The sequence below is a fragment of the Cebus imitator genome, unplaced genomic scaffold, assembly GCF_001604975.1.
Source record: "Cebus imitator isolate Cc_AM_T3 unplaced genomic scaffold, Cebus_imitator-1.0 Scaffold30, whole genome shotgun sequence".
Classification (NCBI taxonomy): Eukaryota; Metazoa; Chordata; class Mammalia; order Primates; family Cebidae; genus Cebus; species Cebus imitator.
In genome coordinates, this window is record NW_016107345.1 from 10,558,525 (window position 1) to 10,576,835 (window position 18,311).

Genomic DNA, 18,311 nt, shown 5'->3' on the forward strand with positions numbered 1-18,311 from the left:
TGGTGTGATCCTTGTTCACTGCAACCTCCACCTCCCAGGTTTAAGCGGCTGTCCTGCCTCAGCCTCCCAAGTAGCTGTAACTACAGGTGCGTGCCACCACGCCCAGCAAATTTTTGTATTTTTAGTAAAGACAGGGTTTCACTATGATGGCCAGGCTAGTCTTGAACTCCCGACCTCAGATGATCCACTTGCCTCTCAAAGTGCTGGGATTACAGGCATGAGCCACCATGCCCAGCCCTTTTTTTTTGTTTTTTTAAATAAAGATGAAGTCTCACTATGTTGCCCAAGCAGGTCTTGAACTCCAGGGCTCAAGTGATCCTCTTGCTTCAGCCTCTCAGGTAGCTGGGTCTACAAGCACACAGCACTATGCCCAGCTTACTCCTATGTTCTTGTGAAGACAAGTATAAGGGAGGGACTGCAAGGGGTGTAAAGAGGTGTTTCTGAGTTACAATGGCAGCACAAGATGTCCCTTCTCTTTGCACCTGGAACCAGGGATGTATATCAAGCGGGGGGGAGTAAGGAGGTGTTTTTGAGTTCTCATGCCAGCACAGGATGTTCTTCCTCTGTCCCTGGGACCAGTGATGTATCGCTCCCTGCTTCTGCGGGAGGAGAGAAACTACCTTACCAGGGAGAGAAGAAATAACTGGTCCTGACCCTTGAGTACGGATGGCTTATCGTGCCAGAATGATGAGAGGAAGGGAACAAGAACGAGGGGCTCAAGACAAGGCTTGGGGCCCCTGTGAATTACAGAAAGATTACCTGAGCCAAAGGGAAAAGGAATGTGGGAGGAGAGTTTCTCCAGAGTGGCAATGTCCCAAACCCCTTTCCTGTCTCTGGGAAGAAAAAAGCTTGTCAAAAGCAGTTCAGAACTTATTACATGACCTAGAGGTGAGAAGCAAGCATAGCTGAGTCAGGGAGAGACTCGGGATCACTCCTGGTTTCAGAGGGGAGGCTCCACACTCCATATCCCGAGGACCTGACAATCTTCTCACAGAAAGTAGGAGGACCCTCTTGGCCCTGGCCACAAGGGGGTTCAGAATATGGGGTTCATATGACCCTGAAGAGCATCCAGGTCCATCTATCCAATGGGAGAGGTTGACCTCACATTCCTCTCCCCGGACAGAAAGGATTGCCTAGTGTGGTAGGAGAGCCTCATGCCCAAGTGGGAGCCAGGCCCCAGTCCCTAAGGCAAAGGATCTCTTGTCCCAGAGCAAAAGTTTGGCCCCAGACTCTTTTCCTCAGAATCGTACCCTATTCATATCCCCAAGGGGAGTTGGAATCTGAGGCCCAAGTCCCCGAGGCAGGAAATCTTATGTCCCTAAATGACCCCTATGACTGGGGTGTAATGTATGTTGTCTGAGGTGAGGTGACAGTACCCTCAGGGCAGTTTTAGAAATCAGCTCCTAAGGTGGGGAACAGGCCTTCACACACCTGAGGTAGGATTCAAACCCTTGGGGGTAGACTCAGGACCCTGTTCCACAGGGATCCTTTATCCATGCCCCAAGGAAAGGGTCTCAGGGGTCAGGTCTGGGGGAGGAGTCCTCCTGTTTCTCAGCAGTACATCTCAAGTTTCTTGAGAAGGAAGCTCAGACCTTACCTCTAGACACAGAAGTCACCAGGGTATGTATGAATCTCCTGTTCCTGAAGGAAAGCTCTAGTGTCCTTGGTAGAGTGGCTCTCAGGCCCTTAACGGTAGGCAGAGATCCACAGGGAGGCCCCAGACATCATCTCTGGAATCCTATGTTGCCCATGTCCCCTGAGTAGTCGTCTCAGGCTCAAGTTCTCAAGACATGGGTCGTTATGTCTCTGACAAGAAGCTTAGGCCCAAGGGGGAAGGGCCTCAAACCACTGTTACAGAGAAGAAGATGGGATATTGTATCCCCAAGGTATGTTTCAGTCCCTTATAACTGGGGTAAAAGGGTCATATATCCTTGTGGAATGGGGAGTCTGAACCCCCAAAACCACTCAGATACCAGTCTCAAGAAGAAGGGTCTCCTAAAGACTTCACCTTTACAGCAGGACACCAGGCCCCTGAAGAGGCCTCAGACTTGGTCCCTAAAAACCTCAGTCGATAAGAAGGTAGATCTTAGGCCCTAGGATCCAACGCTCTGAGTCTCATTCTCCTGAAGAAGCTTCAGGCCCTTGGTGGGAGGTGGGGGCGTTGAGCGCCCATCTCTTCTTACAGGAAGCTTAGTATTCTGAAGAGAGGTTCAGGCCCTTGTCTCCAAAGAGGTAGGTTGCAGGCCACTGATAGAAAATGCAGACCTTTGTCACTCAGAAAGGGGATGAGTCTCATGTACTCAAGTAAAGCTGCTGGTCCTTGGGTGTTGGTTTTGGCCCCTGTCCCCAAGGGCAAGGGAATCATATCTTCCTGCAAAAAGCCTTATATCCCTGGAAAAAGCTTAGAAGATCTCTCTCCTTAAAGAGGGCGTTATGTGTTTATCAGGACATTGATTCTAGAGGGACTCTCAGGCCCCTGAAGAGAGTTAGGACCCTTGAGCTCTCAGGTCTGGCTATTCAGTGGTCCTGTGTTCTATTACTCAGCAAAGCGGAGAGGCTGGTCCTATATGCAGAGTGTCTCAGACTCTTGAAGGGGCTTAGGCTCCTTGGCGATGTTCATACCCCATCTCTGAGGTCTCCACTTTGATTTCCCTGGAGGGCTAATCTCAAACTTCTGTCCCAGAGAAAAAGAGCTCTTAAGCCACTGAACACAGACCTAGGTCTCTTGGGAAACCTGAGACTCCTGTTCAAGAGGGGCGCGATCCTACCTGTGTCTCTTGGAGAATTCCCACCTATTGGCCCTACAAGATGAGGTCCCAGGAACTGGAATGACGACTACAGACCCTAAAAGAGGCCTCGGATCCCACCTTTAAGTCTGCCACTTCATCGTGGGCCTCGGGCCCCAAATCCCTAGAGGAGAGGAAAGAAGGTGTCTCACACCCCTACCACGAGAGAAGACTGTCAGGCCCAGTGAAAAGGCCTAGATCCCTTGGGGCGATCTCAAACAGCCTTCCAGTATTTTCACAGTGTGGGGGTCCCATCTACCGTAGCCGCCCACCCATCACCCCACAGCTCTTACCTGCTCGACAGTGGCAGGGTCCATAGCCTCGATGCGTGCTGCAGCAGCCTCATACTCGTCCTCACTGTTGTAGCCTGCGCCGACCTCCTCACGCTCGGGACTACCCCCGCCAACCGCGCCAACCCCGGGAGCTTGACGTCGCCGCTTGCTGTGCCCAGGCCCGGAGCAGCAGCCGCCCACGCCTACGGCACCACCCACACCCACCACCACGCCCGCGGCACCCACACCCGCCGCCGCTGCGCCCAGCGCGTCACCGGGCCCGCCGCCGGGCCCACCTGGGCCCCCGCAAGGAGGTGGAGAAGCCTGTTGTGGCCGGGGCCCCGCCACTGCACCAGGCGGCACGGCCAGCGCCCAGCGGTGAAGAGCGCCCGGTGGTCCTGGTAGCGGGCCTTGAGGCGGTGGCGAAGCTCGAGGACGGGCCCCCACCACGCCGGAGTCACGGTCGCGATCGCCGCCGCCCACGCCCGCGCCGCCGCCGCCCACGCCCACGCCCCCGCCGCGCCGCGGCGCCGGGGGCAGCGGCCCGGGCGGCGGCGGCTCGTTGGCAGGGTCGGCGTCGGGAGGCGGCGGCTTCTTTTTGGGGAGTATAGTCATGGCTGCACCGCCGAGTACCCCCCAGCAAACCCGGCGCAGAGCACGCCGGGAGAGAACCCGGATGAGGGGGCTAGTGTAGTGCGCGAAGCACGACGGGAACGGCGAGACCCGGATAAAGAGATCGCGGCACCGGTCCGAGAACCCGCGGCAGCAGCGGCGGCGGCGGCGGCGGCGGCGGCGACGGCGGCTGCGGCGGCGGCGGCGACGGCGCGCGGGTCACGCCGGGAGGAGAACCCGTATGTGAAGTCCAAGATGAAGGCAGTGCGGCGAGTTTGTCGTAGCCTTCTCTCCAAGTCTACCAAGTTTATTGCTACGCTTGTTCCGGCCTTCTGCTTCAAAGGAAACAGAACCAAAACAAGCACCTCTTCACTCCGCCCCCTCGCAGGTTCTTGCACTACCGGGTGGGGCCCCGGGGCGCTGCGCACGCGCTCCAGGGCACAGCCCCGCCCCTCGCTCGGAAGTACGTGGGCAAAATCGTCGCCGCCGCCACAACAATTGCTAACACCAACCAATTGAGCAGCTACGTGAATCCTCGACGAAGCCCACGGGCCAATCAGAGACGAGTGCTTGCCCTCCGGTGCCCTCCGTCTCAAATTTCAAAGTCGACACCCTCGTTCCCAGCTTTTCCCCCTGTTGGTCCCGTCTTGCTCTTTACTTTTCTCCCCGAAGCTCTGACTCGCAGGCGTCGTTACTGCGGACGGACAGCGTGGCCTGTTCCACGTACGAAAGGAAAAACGCCTCCCCTCCAGGCTTCCAACTTGAACGCTGTCAGACGGACTGACAGGAAAACATCAACAGTCCAGAGCATAGCATTCCTCTCGAGCGTCACTTCCGATCCCACCCACCTGCAAATACCCTTCCGGGGGAGGTGGACACCGCTTCACCCCGGCAACAGCTTAAGTTCTGCGGTGATTGGTTAAGAGACGCCGTCACTCCCGTCATACCGACCAACCTGGGGACCGACAGGCACCGTGGGGACAGTGGTAGTTTGGGAAACAGACACGCCTTCTCTGGCGACACAGCACTCTCGCCCTCGCGGTGACCTCCCCGCCCCTATGGCTAGTGCGCAGGCGCGCCTCAGCCTTTTTTTTTTTTTATCTAATTGAGACGAGGGTCTCACTCTGTCGCCCAGGCTGGAATGCAGTGGCGCGATCGTAGCTCACTGTAGACTCCAACTCCCAGGTTCAAGCGATTCTCCTGCCTCAGCCTCCCGAATAGCTGGGACCACAGGCGCACACCACCACGCCCGGCTAATTTTTTTTTTTTCCACTTTTTTTGTAGGGACAGTCTCGCTAGGTTGCCAGGCTGATCTAGAGCTCCTGGGCTCAAAGGATCCTCCCGCCTCAGCTTCCCAGAGTGCTGGGACAAGGCATGAGTCACTGTGCCTGGCCAAGCCTAGCCTTTTTCTAAAACTAAGTTTGCCTGGGTCGATCGAGGTTAATGAACCGTCTGTCACCAGTCAGCGTCTCGCAATGGGGTTGGCAAAATCCCTGCTATTGAGTGGCTGGAGAGCTACACACTAATCCTAGCTCTGCCCTTCCTGTCTGAGTGATCTTTGGCAAGTCATTTAGCACCCACTCCGCCCTCAATTTTTTTTTTTTTTGAGACAGAGTCTTCCTCTGTCACCAGGCTGGAGTGCAGTGGTGCGATCTCAGCTCACTGCACCCCGCCTCCCGGGTTCAAAGGTCCCCCTGCCTCAGCTTCCCGAGTAGCTTGGACTACAGGTTCACACCACCACGCCCGACTAATTTTTTGTATTTTAGTACAGATGGAGTTTCACTATGTTGGCCAGGATGGTCTCGATCTCCTGACCTCGTGATCCGTCCGCCTCGGCCTCCCAAAGTGCTGGGATTACAGGCGAGAGCCACCACGCTCGGCCTGTTGTTTACTTTTTTAATGGAACGCTTCACGAATTCGCGTGTCATCCTTTCACATGGTGCCATGCTAATCTTCTCTGTATCGTTTTAATTTTAGTATATGTGCTGGGAAGCGAGCACCCATCCTCAATTTCCACACTATAATAAATTGGCAATGATAATTCCAATCTGAGGATCAGAGATTAATGCTTGTAAAGGGCCTGGTGCTGTGCCCACCACATAGGAAGTGTTCAATAAAGTAGTCTGCATGGTGGTGCTGTGGAAGAACCCCAGGCTTTGGAGCCAGAAAGACCTCAGTTCCAGGCACAGATGGACCATTACCAACTAAGACCTTGAGGAACTCATTGTGTTGCTTTTGGGATTACCCATGTTTAAAACAGGAATGATAATGCCTGCCCATACTATCTCAGGGAATGGTTATGGGGTTCAGATGAGCTGATGAACCAAGAAGGTATTTAGAGTTCACTTCCAGTCTTAGGAGACAAGCCATACAACAGGTTGACTGAAAGAGACCATGGGAAAGCTGTTTTGAATAGGGCTTTGATTCCCTTCAGATACTAACCCTAGTTGAAGTTCTTCCCTGAAAGGCATTAAGTAATAAATGGGCTCTAGTAGTGTTTTCTGCTCATGAGACTTAATGGGAGGAGGGGACTTTCATGTTTACCGGACCTGTTGTGTTCAGGGCTCTGTGCCAAACACCTATGCACATCATATTGAATCTTCTCATGATCATCTCACTCCAGCCCCACATATTCCATTCACTACACATCTAAAACTGAACTCATGATAGTAACCATGGCTACCTTTCACCAAGTACTTACTATGTACCTAGCACTGAGTGCTAACAGCTTTGAGGTTCCCTTTACCAGGGAATAGTACTCCCATCCAGCCACTGCTCAAGCCATAACCTGGGGGTCAACCTTGACTGCTCCCTCTTCCTCAACTCCCACATGCCTGTCAATCCCAAGTCCTGCCAATTCTACCTCCCAAATCTCTAGATTCTCCAATTCTACTGCCACTACTCTGGTCCAAGCCACTGTCACCTGCCACCTGGACTACTATGAAAGCCTCCTCCCTACTTTTCTTCCTTCCAGGACTGTTTATATCCACTCTTCACAGACAGAATGATCCTTCTGAAACAAACTTCATTATGACTTTTCTGTTTAAAAGCCTTTAGAGGTCCCCACTATCCTGAGGATGAAGTTCAAAATTTGCGTCATAGCTTCCAATGCCTTTTGTTATTTGGCCTACCTCTCCATCCTTTCTCTCCTCACAGCCTCGCACTCTCCTCCCTAGCTGGACTGAACTACTTTCAGTTCCCCAAAGGCCTGAGCTCACTCTCTAACCTCCAGGTCATTGCACATGCTGTTTCCTCTGCCTAGAACATTGCATCCTTTCATTTGCTGCCTGGCTAACTCCAACTTATTCCTTGTGTGTTGGCCAGGTTAGGTTCTCCTGCCATCTGCATGCTTCTATAACACCTGGATCTTAGTTCTGCCACACCATGTTGTAATGACTTAATTGTCTGCCTTCCATGCTCAACTCTACATCAGAGACAATGTCTACTTTGCCCATCTTTGTATCCCTAGGGCTGGCACATGATGGAAGTTAATAAATATTTGGTGACTAAATAAATTATCCCTGTTTCGCAGATTAGCAACCTGAGGCAAGAGAAGGTAAATGAGTCTCTCACCCAGGGATTGGAACCCAGGTCAACCTGAATCCATGGTCTGTTTGCTCAGTGCTCTACAGAACTCAGCCACACACTAGCCTGGTATAGCCAGTAGCCCAGAAGAGAGAATGTAGGGGGTGCCCACAAGGAAGGGAAATTTACCAAACCAAGAGATGCTTTTATTAGGGTTAAATTCAGAGTTGTTTGCTATCAGGAAGCCTGGGTTTAAGTCTCCTCTAACCAACTTATGTGTTTCTCTGGGTCTCAGTTTCCCCATCTGTGAATGAGTAGACTGGAGCAGATGATATCCAAGGAGGAATGTCTCAGGACCCCCTGGCCTTCCTCACTGACTGTAGATGGACTCTTCAAACCATGTTCTTTCATTACTCCTGGATCCCCATCTTCCAGAATATATCACCAACCATCCATCTCCCATACCTTGACCCATACCAGCCCTTCTCCTAGCTAAAAGGGATCAAAATCAGAGTGTTTTCAACCCCTCCAGCCCAACCCAGCCCCCAAACCCACAGAGCCAGGAGATAGTCCTTATCTCTCCTCTCAGGTTTTATTGACTGATGGAAACTACATCTTTGTCAGCCGCCAGCTCCATGGGGACAGTGCTGGGGACAGGGAACCTGAGATGATGCCAGATTTCAGCCTGAGAGCAGAGTTCTGGAAGGTGACTTGAGGGAGAAGAAAGGAGTATGTGAAAAGGAATTGTAAGAGAGGAGGAGGAGATCAAGAAGTTCTTCCTGTCTCCTATAACTCCCAAGTTCAGGAACATCCCAGGCCTGAGCCCCTGATGCTTCTGGACCCTTGCCCAAGAACAAGGAATCAGCCCATGATCTCCAGACACCGCCCAGCTCTTGCTGGCTGCCAGGCTCTTATCTCAGCCAGTCCAGACTCCAGCCCAACCCAGGAAGGAAGCAAACCAGAGGAGAAGAGAGGAGGAAGGGTAGTTAGAGGTGGCCCCCTGATTAGGGCAGATGTAAATGCTGCAGCAAACTGGTCAGAGGCTTTGCATAATGACACGGCAGCAGCTGCTATTGCTAGAGTTTGCTGTGGGCCCAGCAGAGGATAGAGTTGCAGGGTCCCATTTCCAGCAGCCAGGGAAGGGGATGGTGAAGTTTGTGCTATCTGTGTGTTGGGAGAGGCAGCCTGACCCCTCAGGCAAGGCCTGGGGATGGCAGATCACTGCAGAGGCCACAGCCCATGAAGCCTGTGTTTGCATTCCAAGCTTCAGAATCTGGGAATTGTTGGGCTAGATGGAGGGTGAGGACCTCGCTTAGAGGCCAGATCAGAGGTGAGGGTTCTCTTCTCTGAACCTCCAAAGCTCCATGTCCCAGCTGGAGGGAGAAGGAAATCTCAACTCTCCTTCTTAGGCCAGAGCTCAGATGTTGGATCAAAGCTTTACCTTCGACTGAGAGCCCGAGGGGAGGAGCATGCAGGAGTCCAGCTGGGAGAGAGGAGCCATTCCCAGTGTGCTGGGACAAGGAGGCCAGGGGCCTGTGGAAGCCCACTGCTTCAGCTACCACAAGGAAAAATGTCTGGGATGGGGGGAAGTTTCCCATTCCCTGGCTACTTCCCCACCATGTGTACCATTTCACAAAACTCCATTGCATAGTTCTCAGTGGGGGGGCAGAAGGGGTCCCCAAGCCTGCACCTCTCTGCCTCCCAAAAATATGGCTTTGGAAAGGAGTCCCCAGAAATGAAGAGGGCCCTCTGAATAGGCAGGCCTACCCCTCACAGGGATGAGATCTTGACAGTTTCGGGGAAGAGGCAAGGGGTACCCAGGCTGGAGTTCCTGAGGGTGCTGCTGGCCCTGCCGCCACCGCCAGGGGAGGAAGGTTGGCTCTCATCTGGAGTGTTGGCAGGGGGGGTAGGGATACTGATAATGGCAGCCACGAAGTCCCGGCTGTCACAGTTCAGGTCAAGGCTGTCATGGGGCTTGGCATTGAGGCTTGAGCGGCTGTGGACAAGGGTGGAGAAGGAAGTCTCTTAAAAAGTTATCTTAGGCCGGGCACGATGGCTTACATCTGCAATCCCAGCACTTTGGGAGGCCAAAGCGGGTGGATCACCTGAGATCAGGAGTTCAAGACCAGCCTGACCAACATGTGAAAACACCGTCTCTCCTAAATACAAAAAATTAGCCAGGCATGGTGGCACATGCCTGTAAACCCAGCTACTTGGGAGACTAAGGTGAGAGGATCACTTGAACCCAGGAGGTGGAAGCTGCAGTGAGCTGAGATCACACCATTGCACTCCAGTCTGGGTGACAGTGAGACTCCGTCTCAAAACAAAACAAAAAAATACATGAAGAATGAGTTCCAGACAAGATAAACCCAAGCTCCCAGCATGGAGGGGTTTGGGTTCGAGCGTAACTTGCTAGGCCTGGAATCATGAAATCTCAAAACCGCTGGTGCAAGCTCTGAGCTTCCCCAGGCATGGCTAGCAGATAGGAGGGCTGCTTACCTCTGAGGGGCAGGGCTCCTGTGCAGCCCTGCCAGCATGTCCAGCTCCTGCATGCTGCCACGGCTGACTGAGGCAGTGGAGTTGGCAAGGCGGATGGCACGGCGCTTGGCCCTGCGAGGGCAGCAAGAAGATAGCAGGCTGCCGGGCCTCGTTGGCTGGGAAGACACAGAGGTGCTGCGGCTGGTGCGGCCACCCAGCGAGACAGCTCCCAGGGCTTCACTGAAGGTAAGCTCGTCTGTGAACTCATGGCACTGTGGGCAGAAGGGAGGCAGAGTCACGGGGCATCCCATGGGAGCTGATCTCACTGTCAAGCCTTTGCTCAGGCTGTTTTCTCCTTTCTGGAAATTGCTTCTCTTCCCTTCCCTTGCCCATCCTTCAAGGCTTGGCTCTCCTGTAGCCTCTTCCAGGAAGCTCTGTGTGATTTCCACAATTTGTAGTGAGCCTCCCATCCAAGGGAGAGAGCTGGCATGGCCACGGAGGGACCCCCTATATTCTGCTATACCACCTCACATTAGGCCTTACCGTTGTCTTCTCCAGACAGTGCAGCAAGTGGTGATGTTGCTGTTCGAAGGCAGAACGGTTCCTGACACACAGAGCCTGTTCCTCACCACTGCCGCTGTCCTGGAGTGGATGGAACAGAGCGATAAGGGCAGCACCTTCCTCCCACTGTCATGGCTCACCCTAACCCCAGTCCAGACCCCAACCCACCTCAAGGCCCCCATTCTGCTTGTACTGCAGGAAGGCATTAGTGGTACCACTCTTTGCCAATCGGATCCTTGCCAAGCGCACCTTCTGCAGAGAGAGGAGATAAAGGGTCAGGGGGTAGGCCCCAAAGTAGACTGGCTTGGGGTGTGGACAGTAGGAGGTGCTCAGATGGGAAATGTGGTTACCTGCTGTGCTCGGCGCTTGTCAGCCCGCTGGTTCTGGTGGTAGATGCGGCTAAAGTTGGACACAATGACTGGCACAGGCAGGGCAATGACCAAGACGCCACTGAGTGAGCAGATGGACCCGAAAATCTTGCCAGCAATGGTGCTGGGCACCATGTCTCCGTAGCTGGAGCGAGGGGAGGTAGGTCAAGGTCAGGAAAAGTGCCCATCTACCTCTCAGTCCCCCACTCCATCCCATCTAACCCAGACTAGCTCTGTGACCCTGGTCAGGCACTCAAACCTTCTGAGTGCCTTGGTTTCTTGCTCTGTAAAATGTCAGGGGGCCAAATGAGAAATGGGCCTGGCCCTCAGCCCCTACCATCTGCTGCCCCTGTCCAAGCTATACACCAAGCACCTGAGTCAGCTGGAAATCTATGAAAACCAAGCAGAGGGGAGCATGAAGAATTCACAGGCAGTGAACACAGCCTCCTGGGGAGAGAGTCCCAGCACCACAGGCGAGCCGAAGGGCTTTAAGTCCTGGGAGGAGTGTTCTGTTGGTTTTGGCTGCTTCTGTCTTACCTGGTCTAGGTAGGACCCCTTCTCATTCCCCTATAGGGGAATCCTTGATAACTGTCCACATATGACAAAACAGGGAGGAGCCTTGAAACCCCCCTGCCTTTCTCCATGCCACCCACCTCCCATAGAGATAGAGCAGAGTCAGCCTTACTAACTTGTTCACAGAGTGTTCCCCTGAAGATCAGGGAGGTTCTGTAACTGACTCGCCAAAGATCACACTGCATACTTTTGTTCTGATCGCAGAACCAATCAGAATTCCTCCACAGAAACACAGTCTCTGCAGTCTTCAGCCTCTAAGCCCTTTTTCAGGCTGTGCCCTAGGATGGCTGTTCCTTATTTCTGTATTTTGACTCATTTTAAGCATGCAGGACTCTGCTCAAAAGTCTCTCCAACTTGGCCATTGCTTGCTCTGTGATGTGTCATCTCAGACCGTGTCCTCAACTATGAGACACGGGCAGCCATCCACCCTCACAGAGTTGTTGTGAGGACTAGAATAGTAAAAGCCATCAAAATACTCAGTTCCAGCCCACTGTAAGCACTTAGTATTTGTCGGTCTGATCCTGGGCCTCCAACCAGAATTAATATCTACTCTTTAGAAACCCCATATCAATTTTTTTTGTACTTCTATGAAGGCACTGAACAAACCCAATTCATTCAGTCATTCCTTCAATGAACACTGAGCACCAATTGTATACTCAATCCCAGTGATAGAAACTTAGAGAAGGATCACAGCATCTGCCCTAGACAATATCTTTAGAAAGCTCATGAGTTCGATGATTCCATTTGATACTTTTATCCCAACTGTTTCTTCTGCAGGGATCGACAAAAGAAAAAAAAAAAATGCTGAAAACATCTTGTTCTGGGAAACATCCAGGAATCACAAAGGCACAGAAGTCGTGCCCCATACAGCAGACAATTCTAGAAGGTTGGGAGACATGGGTCCCCAAAACAGAAAAAGAGGTGCTAGAAAGCCAACACCTATGTATCCTGCACCAGAAACATTCAGAGAACTTTCACAACTGTGATGCCATTGAATCCTCTCTAGATGATGAAGGGATCAGCATTTCCCATTTTACAGAGGGGAAAACTGAGGCCACAAGAAAATGACATCAACAGAAAGACAGCAGCTAAGATAATCCTTGAACCCCAGTCTCCTGACCTAGAAAATTAAGGTATTGTCAGAGCTGGGAGGGATCTGAAGAATAAGTCAAGCTCCCTCAGTTTATACAGATGAGCAAACTGAAGCCCAAAAGGAGAAAGAGGCCAGGCACTGTGGCTCACGCCTGTAATCCCAGCACTTTGAGAGGCCAAGGTGAGTGGATCACCTGAGGTCAGGAGTTGGAGACCAGCCTGGCCAACATGGTGAAACCCCATCTCTACCAAAAATACAAAAATCTGCTGGGCGTGATGGCATGTACCTGTAACCTGAGCTACTTGGGAATCTGAGGCAGGAGAATCACTTGAACCTGGGAGGCACAGGTTGCAGTGAGCTGAGATCTTGCCACTGCACTCTGGCCTGGGTGATAGAGTAAAACTCTGTCTCAAAAAAAANAAAAGAAAGAAAGAAAGAAAGAAAAAGAAAGAAAAGAAAAGAAAAGAAAGAAAGAAAGAAAGAAAGAAAGAAAAGAAAGGAAAGAAAGAAAGAAAGAGATCATTCCTTTAAACTTCCTAATTTTGCAGAAAGGGTGAATGTAATTGATTGGGCAGCCCCCAACACAGAGTCCACACTCACCCAAGTGTGGTCATGGTGACAATGGTATACCAGAAGGCCGCAGGGATGCTTGTAAAGTTGGTCTTGTTTGTGCCCTTCTCGGCATAAAACATGACAGTGGCAAAGATGATGATGGCCATGGTTAGGGAAAAGAGGAGAAAGCCCAGCTCAGAGGCACAGCTCTTAAGTGTATAGCCCAGAATCCTCAAGCCCTGTGAGTGCCTGGAAAACTTGAAGATGCGGAACACTCGGAACACACGCAGAGTGACAAAGGCGCCTGAGACATCGTCATTCTTGGGCACCAAAAGCCCAATGTAGTAGGGCAGGATGGCCACCACGTCTATGAGGCTCATGACACTCCGCAGGAAGCGGCAACGGCTGGGGGCGGCAAACAGCCGCAAGAGGTATTCACCTGTGAATATGAGTACACAGGCTGTGTCCATGCAGAAAAAGGCCTGTGGGAAGCGCTCGCCACAGGGCTGCTCCCTCGAGGACCTGCGTGCAGAGCCGCGGCATGGGATGGTCTCCACCACATTGGCGATGACCGACACAGCGATGAAGAAGCCGGTCACATAGTAGAAAACGAGGGCTGCAGTGCTCGTGTGTGGATTCTCAAAGGCCCGCCACAGTCGCTGCCTCAGGGAGCTGCCCGCTGGCAGGGCTGGGCCATCCCCGGTCTGCTCGGCCTCCTCGTCCTCTGCCAGGCGCTCGGCGTTCTCCTTCTTTCGGTCCCGATACTCTTCAAGGCAGCAGTCACCGACTAACTCGGGGACCAGGCCATAGAAGGCCAGCTCTTCATCGAAGGCCTGGATGCACTCCTGTCGTGGGCAGTGGAGCCGTCCTGTTCGGTAAAAGTTCAGCACGTGGCGGAACATGTCCGGGTCGCGATCAAAGAAGTACTCGCCTGAGTCAGCATCATAGAAGAATTCCTTCTCTGAGCTGCCCAGCAAGGTATCTGGGTAGCGGTCCAGCGTATTCTTCCAGGTCTCAAAGCGCCGTCCACTCACATTCACCACCAGAACCTCATCTCCTCGAGATGCCTTCACCCCCGGGGCCGGGGGCAGGGGCTGCTGGGCCAGGGGCAGCCAGCCCACCGCCGCCGCCCGAGCAAAAGGCAGCCACGTGGCCAGGCCTGCCGCCATTGTGCCACTCCCCAAGCCCAGGGAGACTTAGCAGGGGTGGCGTTTAGGAGAATGTGGCTGTCTCCAGGATGGTGGGGGCTTGGAGATGCCTTGAGCCACCAGAACAAGGAAACTGGGGGTGTCTAGAGAGGCCAAGAGGAACCAGGAGGAAGAACTAGAGAGATAGGCAGGAGCTTGAGGGACATTTACAGGGCCTAGGAAGGGCCTGGGCAATGTCCTGAGGGACTAAGAAGGGACTTGGGGATTTGAAGAGCAGAAAAAGGGTGTGGGGATGGGGCCAAGAAGGAGCTGAGGGAGGGTTTAGAGACACTGAGATGATTATAATGGAATCAGCCTGTGCCTAAGAGGTGTCTGGGGGGCGTCTAGAGGAGCCAAGACACATGTGGGGAGTTGTCTACACTCTCGAGTCTCAGGGAAGGCAGAAGGGCCTGGAACTCCTTTGCAGGGCTGGAGAGGAGACTGGGGCATCCAGAGGGATAGAAATGGGACCTGAGGTGCTTGAAAGAGGCTAAGAGTGCCTGGAAGTGGGGGTTCTAGAGGGGCTGAGACAGGTGAGGAGGGCTGCCCACACCCTCAAGACTTCTAGGGGAAGCATAAGACAGTTGGAGCCCCCTCATGAATCTGGAAAGGGAGCTGGTGCATCTCGAGGGGTGGGTGTGGAGCCAGGAGGTTGTAAAGAGGCTGAAAGGTGTCTTGGGAGTGCCTAGAGCTGCCAAGAATAGCCCGGGGGGGGTGTCTGTACTCTACAGGAGTTCTGGGGAAGAAAGGAGAGGCGAGGGCCTCCTAGTAGGGCTGGAGAGGGGAAGGCAGCATCTAAAGGGTTAGACAGGGGCTGGGTTATTTTCTGAGAGGCCGAGAGTTACCTGGGGGAGGTGAGTATCTAGAGGGGCCAAGAAAGCCTGGTCGACATTCTCAGGAGTTCTACGGGGAGGAAAAAGGGGCCTGGGGAATTCCAAGGGACTAGGACTCAAATGTTAGGAAGTTGGGCACAGTCCCAGAGCACCCAGGGGATCTATAAAGACTAAATAAGAGGAAGGGGGTTACCCCAAAATGGGATTGAGGGGGTGGGATGTTGTAAGGGAGTTGGGTGTGTCTCCAGGGAGGGGGTGCTCCTGGGCTTTGCAGGAAGCTGGCAGGGGAGGCTGGGAGAAGGCTGGGTCCCACTGTTGGGGGCAGGTCTGGGGAAACCACACCCCGAGGGGCTGGCGGTGCGTGCCGGGCAGTGGCAGTAGCAGCAGCGGCAGCAGAAGGAAGAGAAGCAACCACAGCCAGGCGTAGGAGAGAAGGTGGCATAGGCAGGGGGAGGGCTCGGGGTCCCCAGAAGGATGCCTGGGAAGGACAAGGTCCAGCGGGACCCCTGGGGACTATCCCAGGATGGGCTAGGGTGTGGGGGCTGGACCAGGAAAGGATGAGGACAGCGCTAGTGGTGGTCCCCCTCCCCCCTTCTCGGTCCGTCCTCACCTGTGTCCCCGCTGCAGCAGCAGCAACAGCAGTGGGGCTGGGGGTACCAAACACCCGAGCTCCTGGCACCCTCTGCAGAGCTGCCTGAGTTCTCCTCCTCCTCTGGCTCTCTCTCCCCGCCCCTCCAAGCTTGCCGGGAGATGAAGAGAGAGGCAGGGAGGGGCCTCGTGGCTCCCCGAGCCCCCTCCCCTAGGACAACCAGAGAGGGACCCTGGGGAGACTCCGCCTCCTACAAAGCTGGTTGGGCCTCAGTCGCGTCATCTGGAAAATGGGGGTGGCAGGGAACTTTGCCAATTCTCCCCACCTCCTTCCTGGACTCCCCTTTCTTCCTGCCCAGCTCCTACCCCCTCTGCCCCCAGGGGCCCCCACCCCCACTCGCCTGAATCAGCAGCACTTAGCAGATCCGATCGATGGGGAGGCGTCTGTTAATGGCCCCAGAGCGGAGTGCCACAGGGAATGATGCAGCGCTGTCCCCTCCCTGCCCCCCAGACTGTGGAAGGGCAGGAGAACCGGGGGTAATTGCTGGGGAGTGTTTCTCTAGATGGCCAAGTCTCCAAAGCTGCCCCTTGAGGGACGCAGCATAGGTTAGAGCCCCTGCTCTAAGATTTAGGCTGTGGGACTGGAGCACGCAACTTCCTGTTTTTAGATATGAAATGAGGGTAAAGGGAATGTAGAGGGGGACAATCCAGGTCCCACGCCCCTACCAAGTCATCTCCCAGGCAGGCCCCACTCCGAGGGGGGTCTCCCTTATCTGTCCACATCCAGTGGCCTCAAATCACACCTCCTCCGCTAGAGGGCTCTGCTTCTGGATGGCAGGAGCACTGATTATGGAGTGCCTCTGGCTGGCTATCACTGGGTTCAAACTCCAGCTTTGCCACTGACTTGCTGCATCCTTGAGCAAGTGACTTGCATTGTTTCCTCAGTTGTAAGATGGAGAGTGTTACCCTAACTTGATAGCGTCATTTGGAGCATTACATGATGTGAAAGGTGATGGCACAGGACATAGCACCAGGGATGCTTAACCTTAAAGGAGTGTGATGATGGGGGCATCGTATCACAGGGCCAGGCCTAGCCTTTCATCCAATTTACCCACCCATGTAATCTTCCATTTGCCCACTTGGCACACTCCTGATTTGTCCATCTCTACAGCCATCCCTCCACCCACCCATCCACCCGTTCTCCCACCCACACAACCAATTACTCTATCCATCTCTCCACCCACCCATCTGTCCACTTAGTTGTTAATCCACCTACCCACTCATTCATCCATTTGTAAGTTCACCCCATCCACCTAACCACAAACCTATCTGTATGTATCCATCCTCCACCCATCTCTGTCCACCCAGAACACACGCAGGGTGACATCCTCCGCCCATCTCTGTTCATACATAGCTCCACTCATCATTTCTTCTCCCACTCTTTACCTTTCCCATTCATTAGCTCATCTACCCCATCCATCCATTCCCCTATCCATTGGTCCATTTACTCCCAACCTGTCCATAAACCCATCCATTCACCTATCTACCTAATTCACCCACCATCCATTTGTCCACAGACCTATTATCTACCTGTGCATTTACATCTCCACTATCCATCCTTTATCCACCTACCAATCTATCTACCCATTTATTCATCCAACCACCCATCCATCCATATATACATATGTCTACCATTTATTTTTCAACCTATCCATCATCAGTCCATGCAACTGTCCAATTATTCATCCATCAGTCCATCTAATCACTTATCCATCCTCCCATCTGTCTACTCATCTACACCCACAATCCCATACACGTCTACCCATTTACATATCTGCAGGTATTTCAGCTCCACTCAGTTTGAGGGATTGGTCAGCAGTAAATAGAGACAGGCTGGATGAGGGTAGGGAAAAGAAAGTAACGTTGCAGCCAGAGACCTCCCTCCCTATTCCAATGGTGTGAACCTCCCCGCCCCCAGCACATCCCTCCTGGTTGAAAAGAACGAGACCAGTCAGTCAGTGGGTGGGCCCGTCTGGCCAGATGGTATTTTGGCTGCACAGCCTTTACATACACACACACACGTGTTGCTAGAACGCTGAACATGGACCACACACCCACCCAACATCCCCAACCCCAAATGCAGAGTAGCCAGGCTCCAGACATAAATTAAAAAATAAAATAAAATAAAAAAAGAGTTGGTCTCTGGGAAGGAGAGCTCATGCAGAGATGAAGGCAGAAGCCCTTGGGAGCCAGGACCAAGGAGGAGGAGAAATCCCTGCCCCTTCCCTCAGAATCCCCACTTCCCAGTGGCTTCTGCCCTAAGACAGGATCATTAACACTAACCGTCAGGCCTCTAGCCCCTTTAATGTCCAGTCTCCTAACGTATTTGATTTTGGCTCCAGCCCTCATTTTCCCACCACAGCCCAAGGGAATGGCATCCTAGCGGGTAGGAAGGGGAGGGGGTGGGTACAGCCTGCAGGTCTTTAGCTGGTTTCTCCTGGCTCTAGGTCTGGGTCAGGAGACCCCACGCACTCCTTGCTGAGCCGCACAATTTCCTGGGACAGAACTTCCATGTCCTAAGAAACAAATGAACCATCAGGGGCCAGAGAACGGAACAGACTGCTCCCTTGCCAAACCTAGGGTATCATCTGTGATTTCCTTCACACCCCTTCATTAATCAATGCTCAGCTGTGTCTGGCCTGGGATGGGAAGGTACTTGGAGAAGCTCACAGCGCCACCAGCAGTAGGCTGGGCTCAAAAGTCATGAAGATGGGTGGGGAGCTACAGATATGGGAGTGCGGCGCCTCCTGCAGCATGGTGCTGCTGCAGGATACACCACCACTCTGGCCACCTGCCCTTCTACTAAATGTGCACTTACTTCTC

General features: G+C 53.3%; 3 protein-coding genes and 1 non-coding gene across 8 annotated transcripts in view; all 4 read right to left on the minus strand.

Annotated features, from left to right (window-relative positions):
* OTUD5 (OTU deubiquitinase 5) overlaps positions 1-3,962 on the minus strand; it is a 32,674-nt gene extending 28,712 nt beyond the window's left edge. For 2 of the 4 annotated variants that reach the window (XM_017523913.2, XM_017523911.2), the window contains exon 1: positions 3,080-3,962. In XM_017523913.2, coding sequence (XP_017379402.1) covers positions 3,080-3,673 — 594 coding nt within the window. In that variant the 5' untranslated portion in view covers positions 3,674-3,962. The remainder of the gene's footprint in view (positions 1-3,079) is intronic. The other 2 variants (XM_017523912.1, XM_017523914.2) reach the window with 2 other exon arrangements.
* Positions 3,963-5,563: 1,601 nt separating this feature from the next.
* On the minus strand, positions 5,564-5,670 carry LOC119470424. Its single transcript, XR_005199326.1, has one exon. It is a non-coding gene; the product is annotated as a U6 spliceosomal RNA (small nuclear RNA).
* A 2,100-nt stretch (positions 5,671-7,770) lies between these two features.
* KCND1 (potassium voltage-gated channel subfamily D member 1) lies at positions 7,771-15,827 on the minus strand. Its single transcript, XM_017523920.2, has 6 exons — positions 12,869-15,827; positions 10,585-10,747; positions 10,403-10,486; positions 10,217-10,315; positions 9,695-9,945; positions 7,771-9,191 (listed from the first exon to the last, which is right to left on the minus strand). The coding sequence occupies exons 1-6, from the start codon at positions 13,987-13,989 to the stop codon at positions 8,966-8,968; spliced, it is 1,944 nt and encodes a 647-aa protein (XP_017379409.1). The 5' UTR covers positions 13,990-15,827; the 3' UTR covers positions 7,771-8,965.
* A 1,618-nt stretch (positions 15,828-17,445) lies between these two features.
* The window catches only part of GRIPAP1 (GRIP1 associated protein 1), a 29,672-nt gene continuing 28,806 nt past the window's right edge, over positions 17,446-18,311 (minus strand). For both annotated transcript variants that reach the window (XM_017523917.2, XM_017523916.2), the window contains one exon: positions 17,446-18,004. In XM_017523917.2, coding sequence (XP_017379406.1) covers positions 17,912-18,004 — 93 coding nt within the window. In that variant the 3' untranslated portion in view covers positions 17,446-17,911. The remainder of the gene's footprint in view (positions 18,005-18,311) is intronic.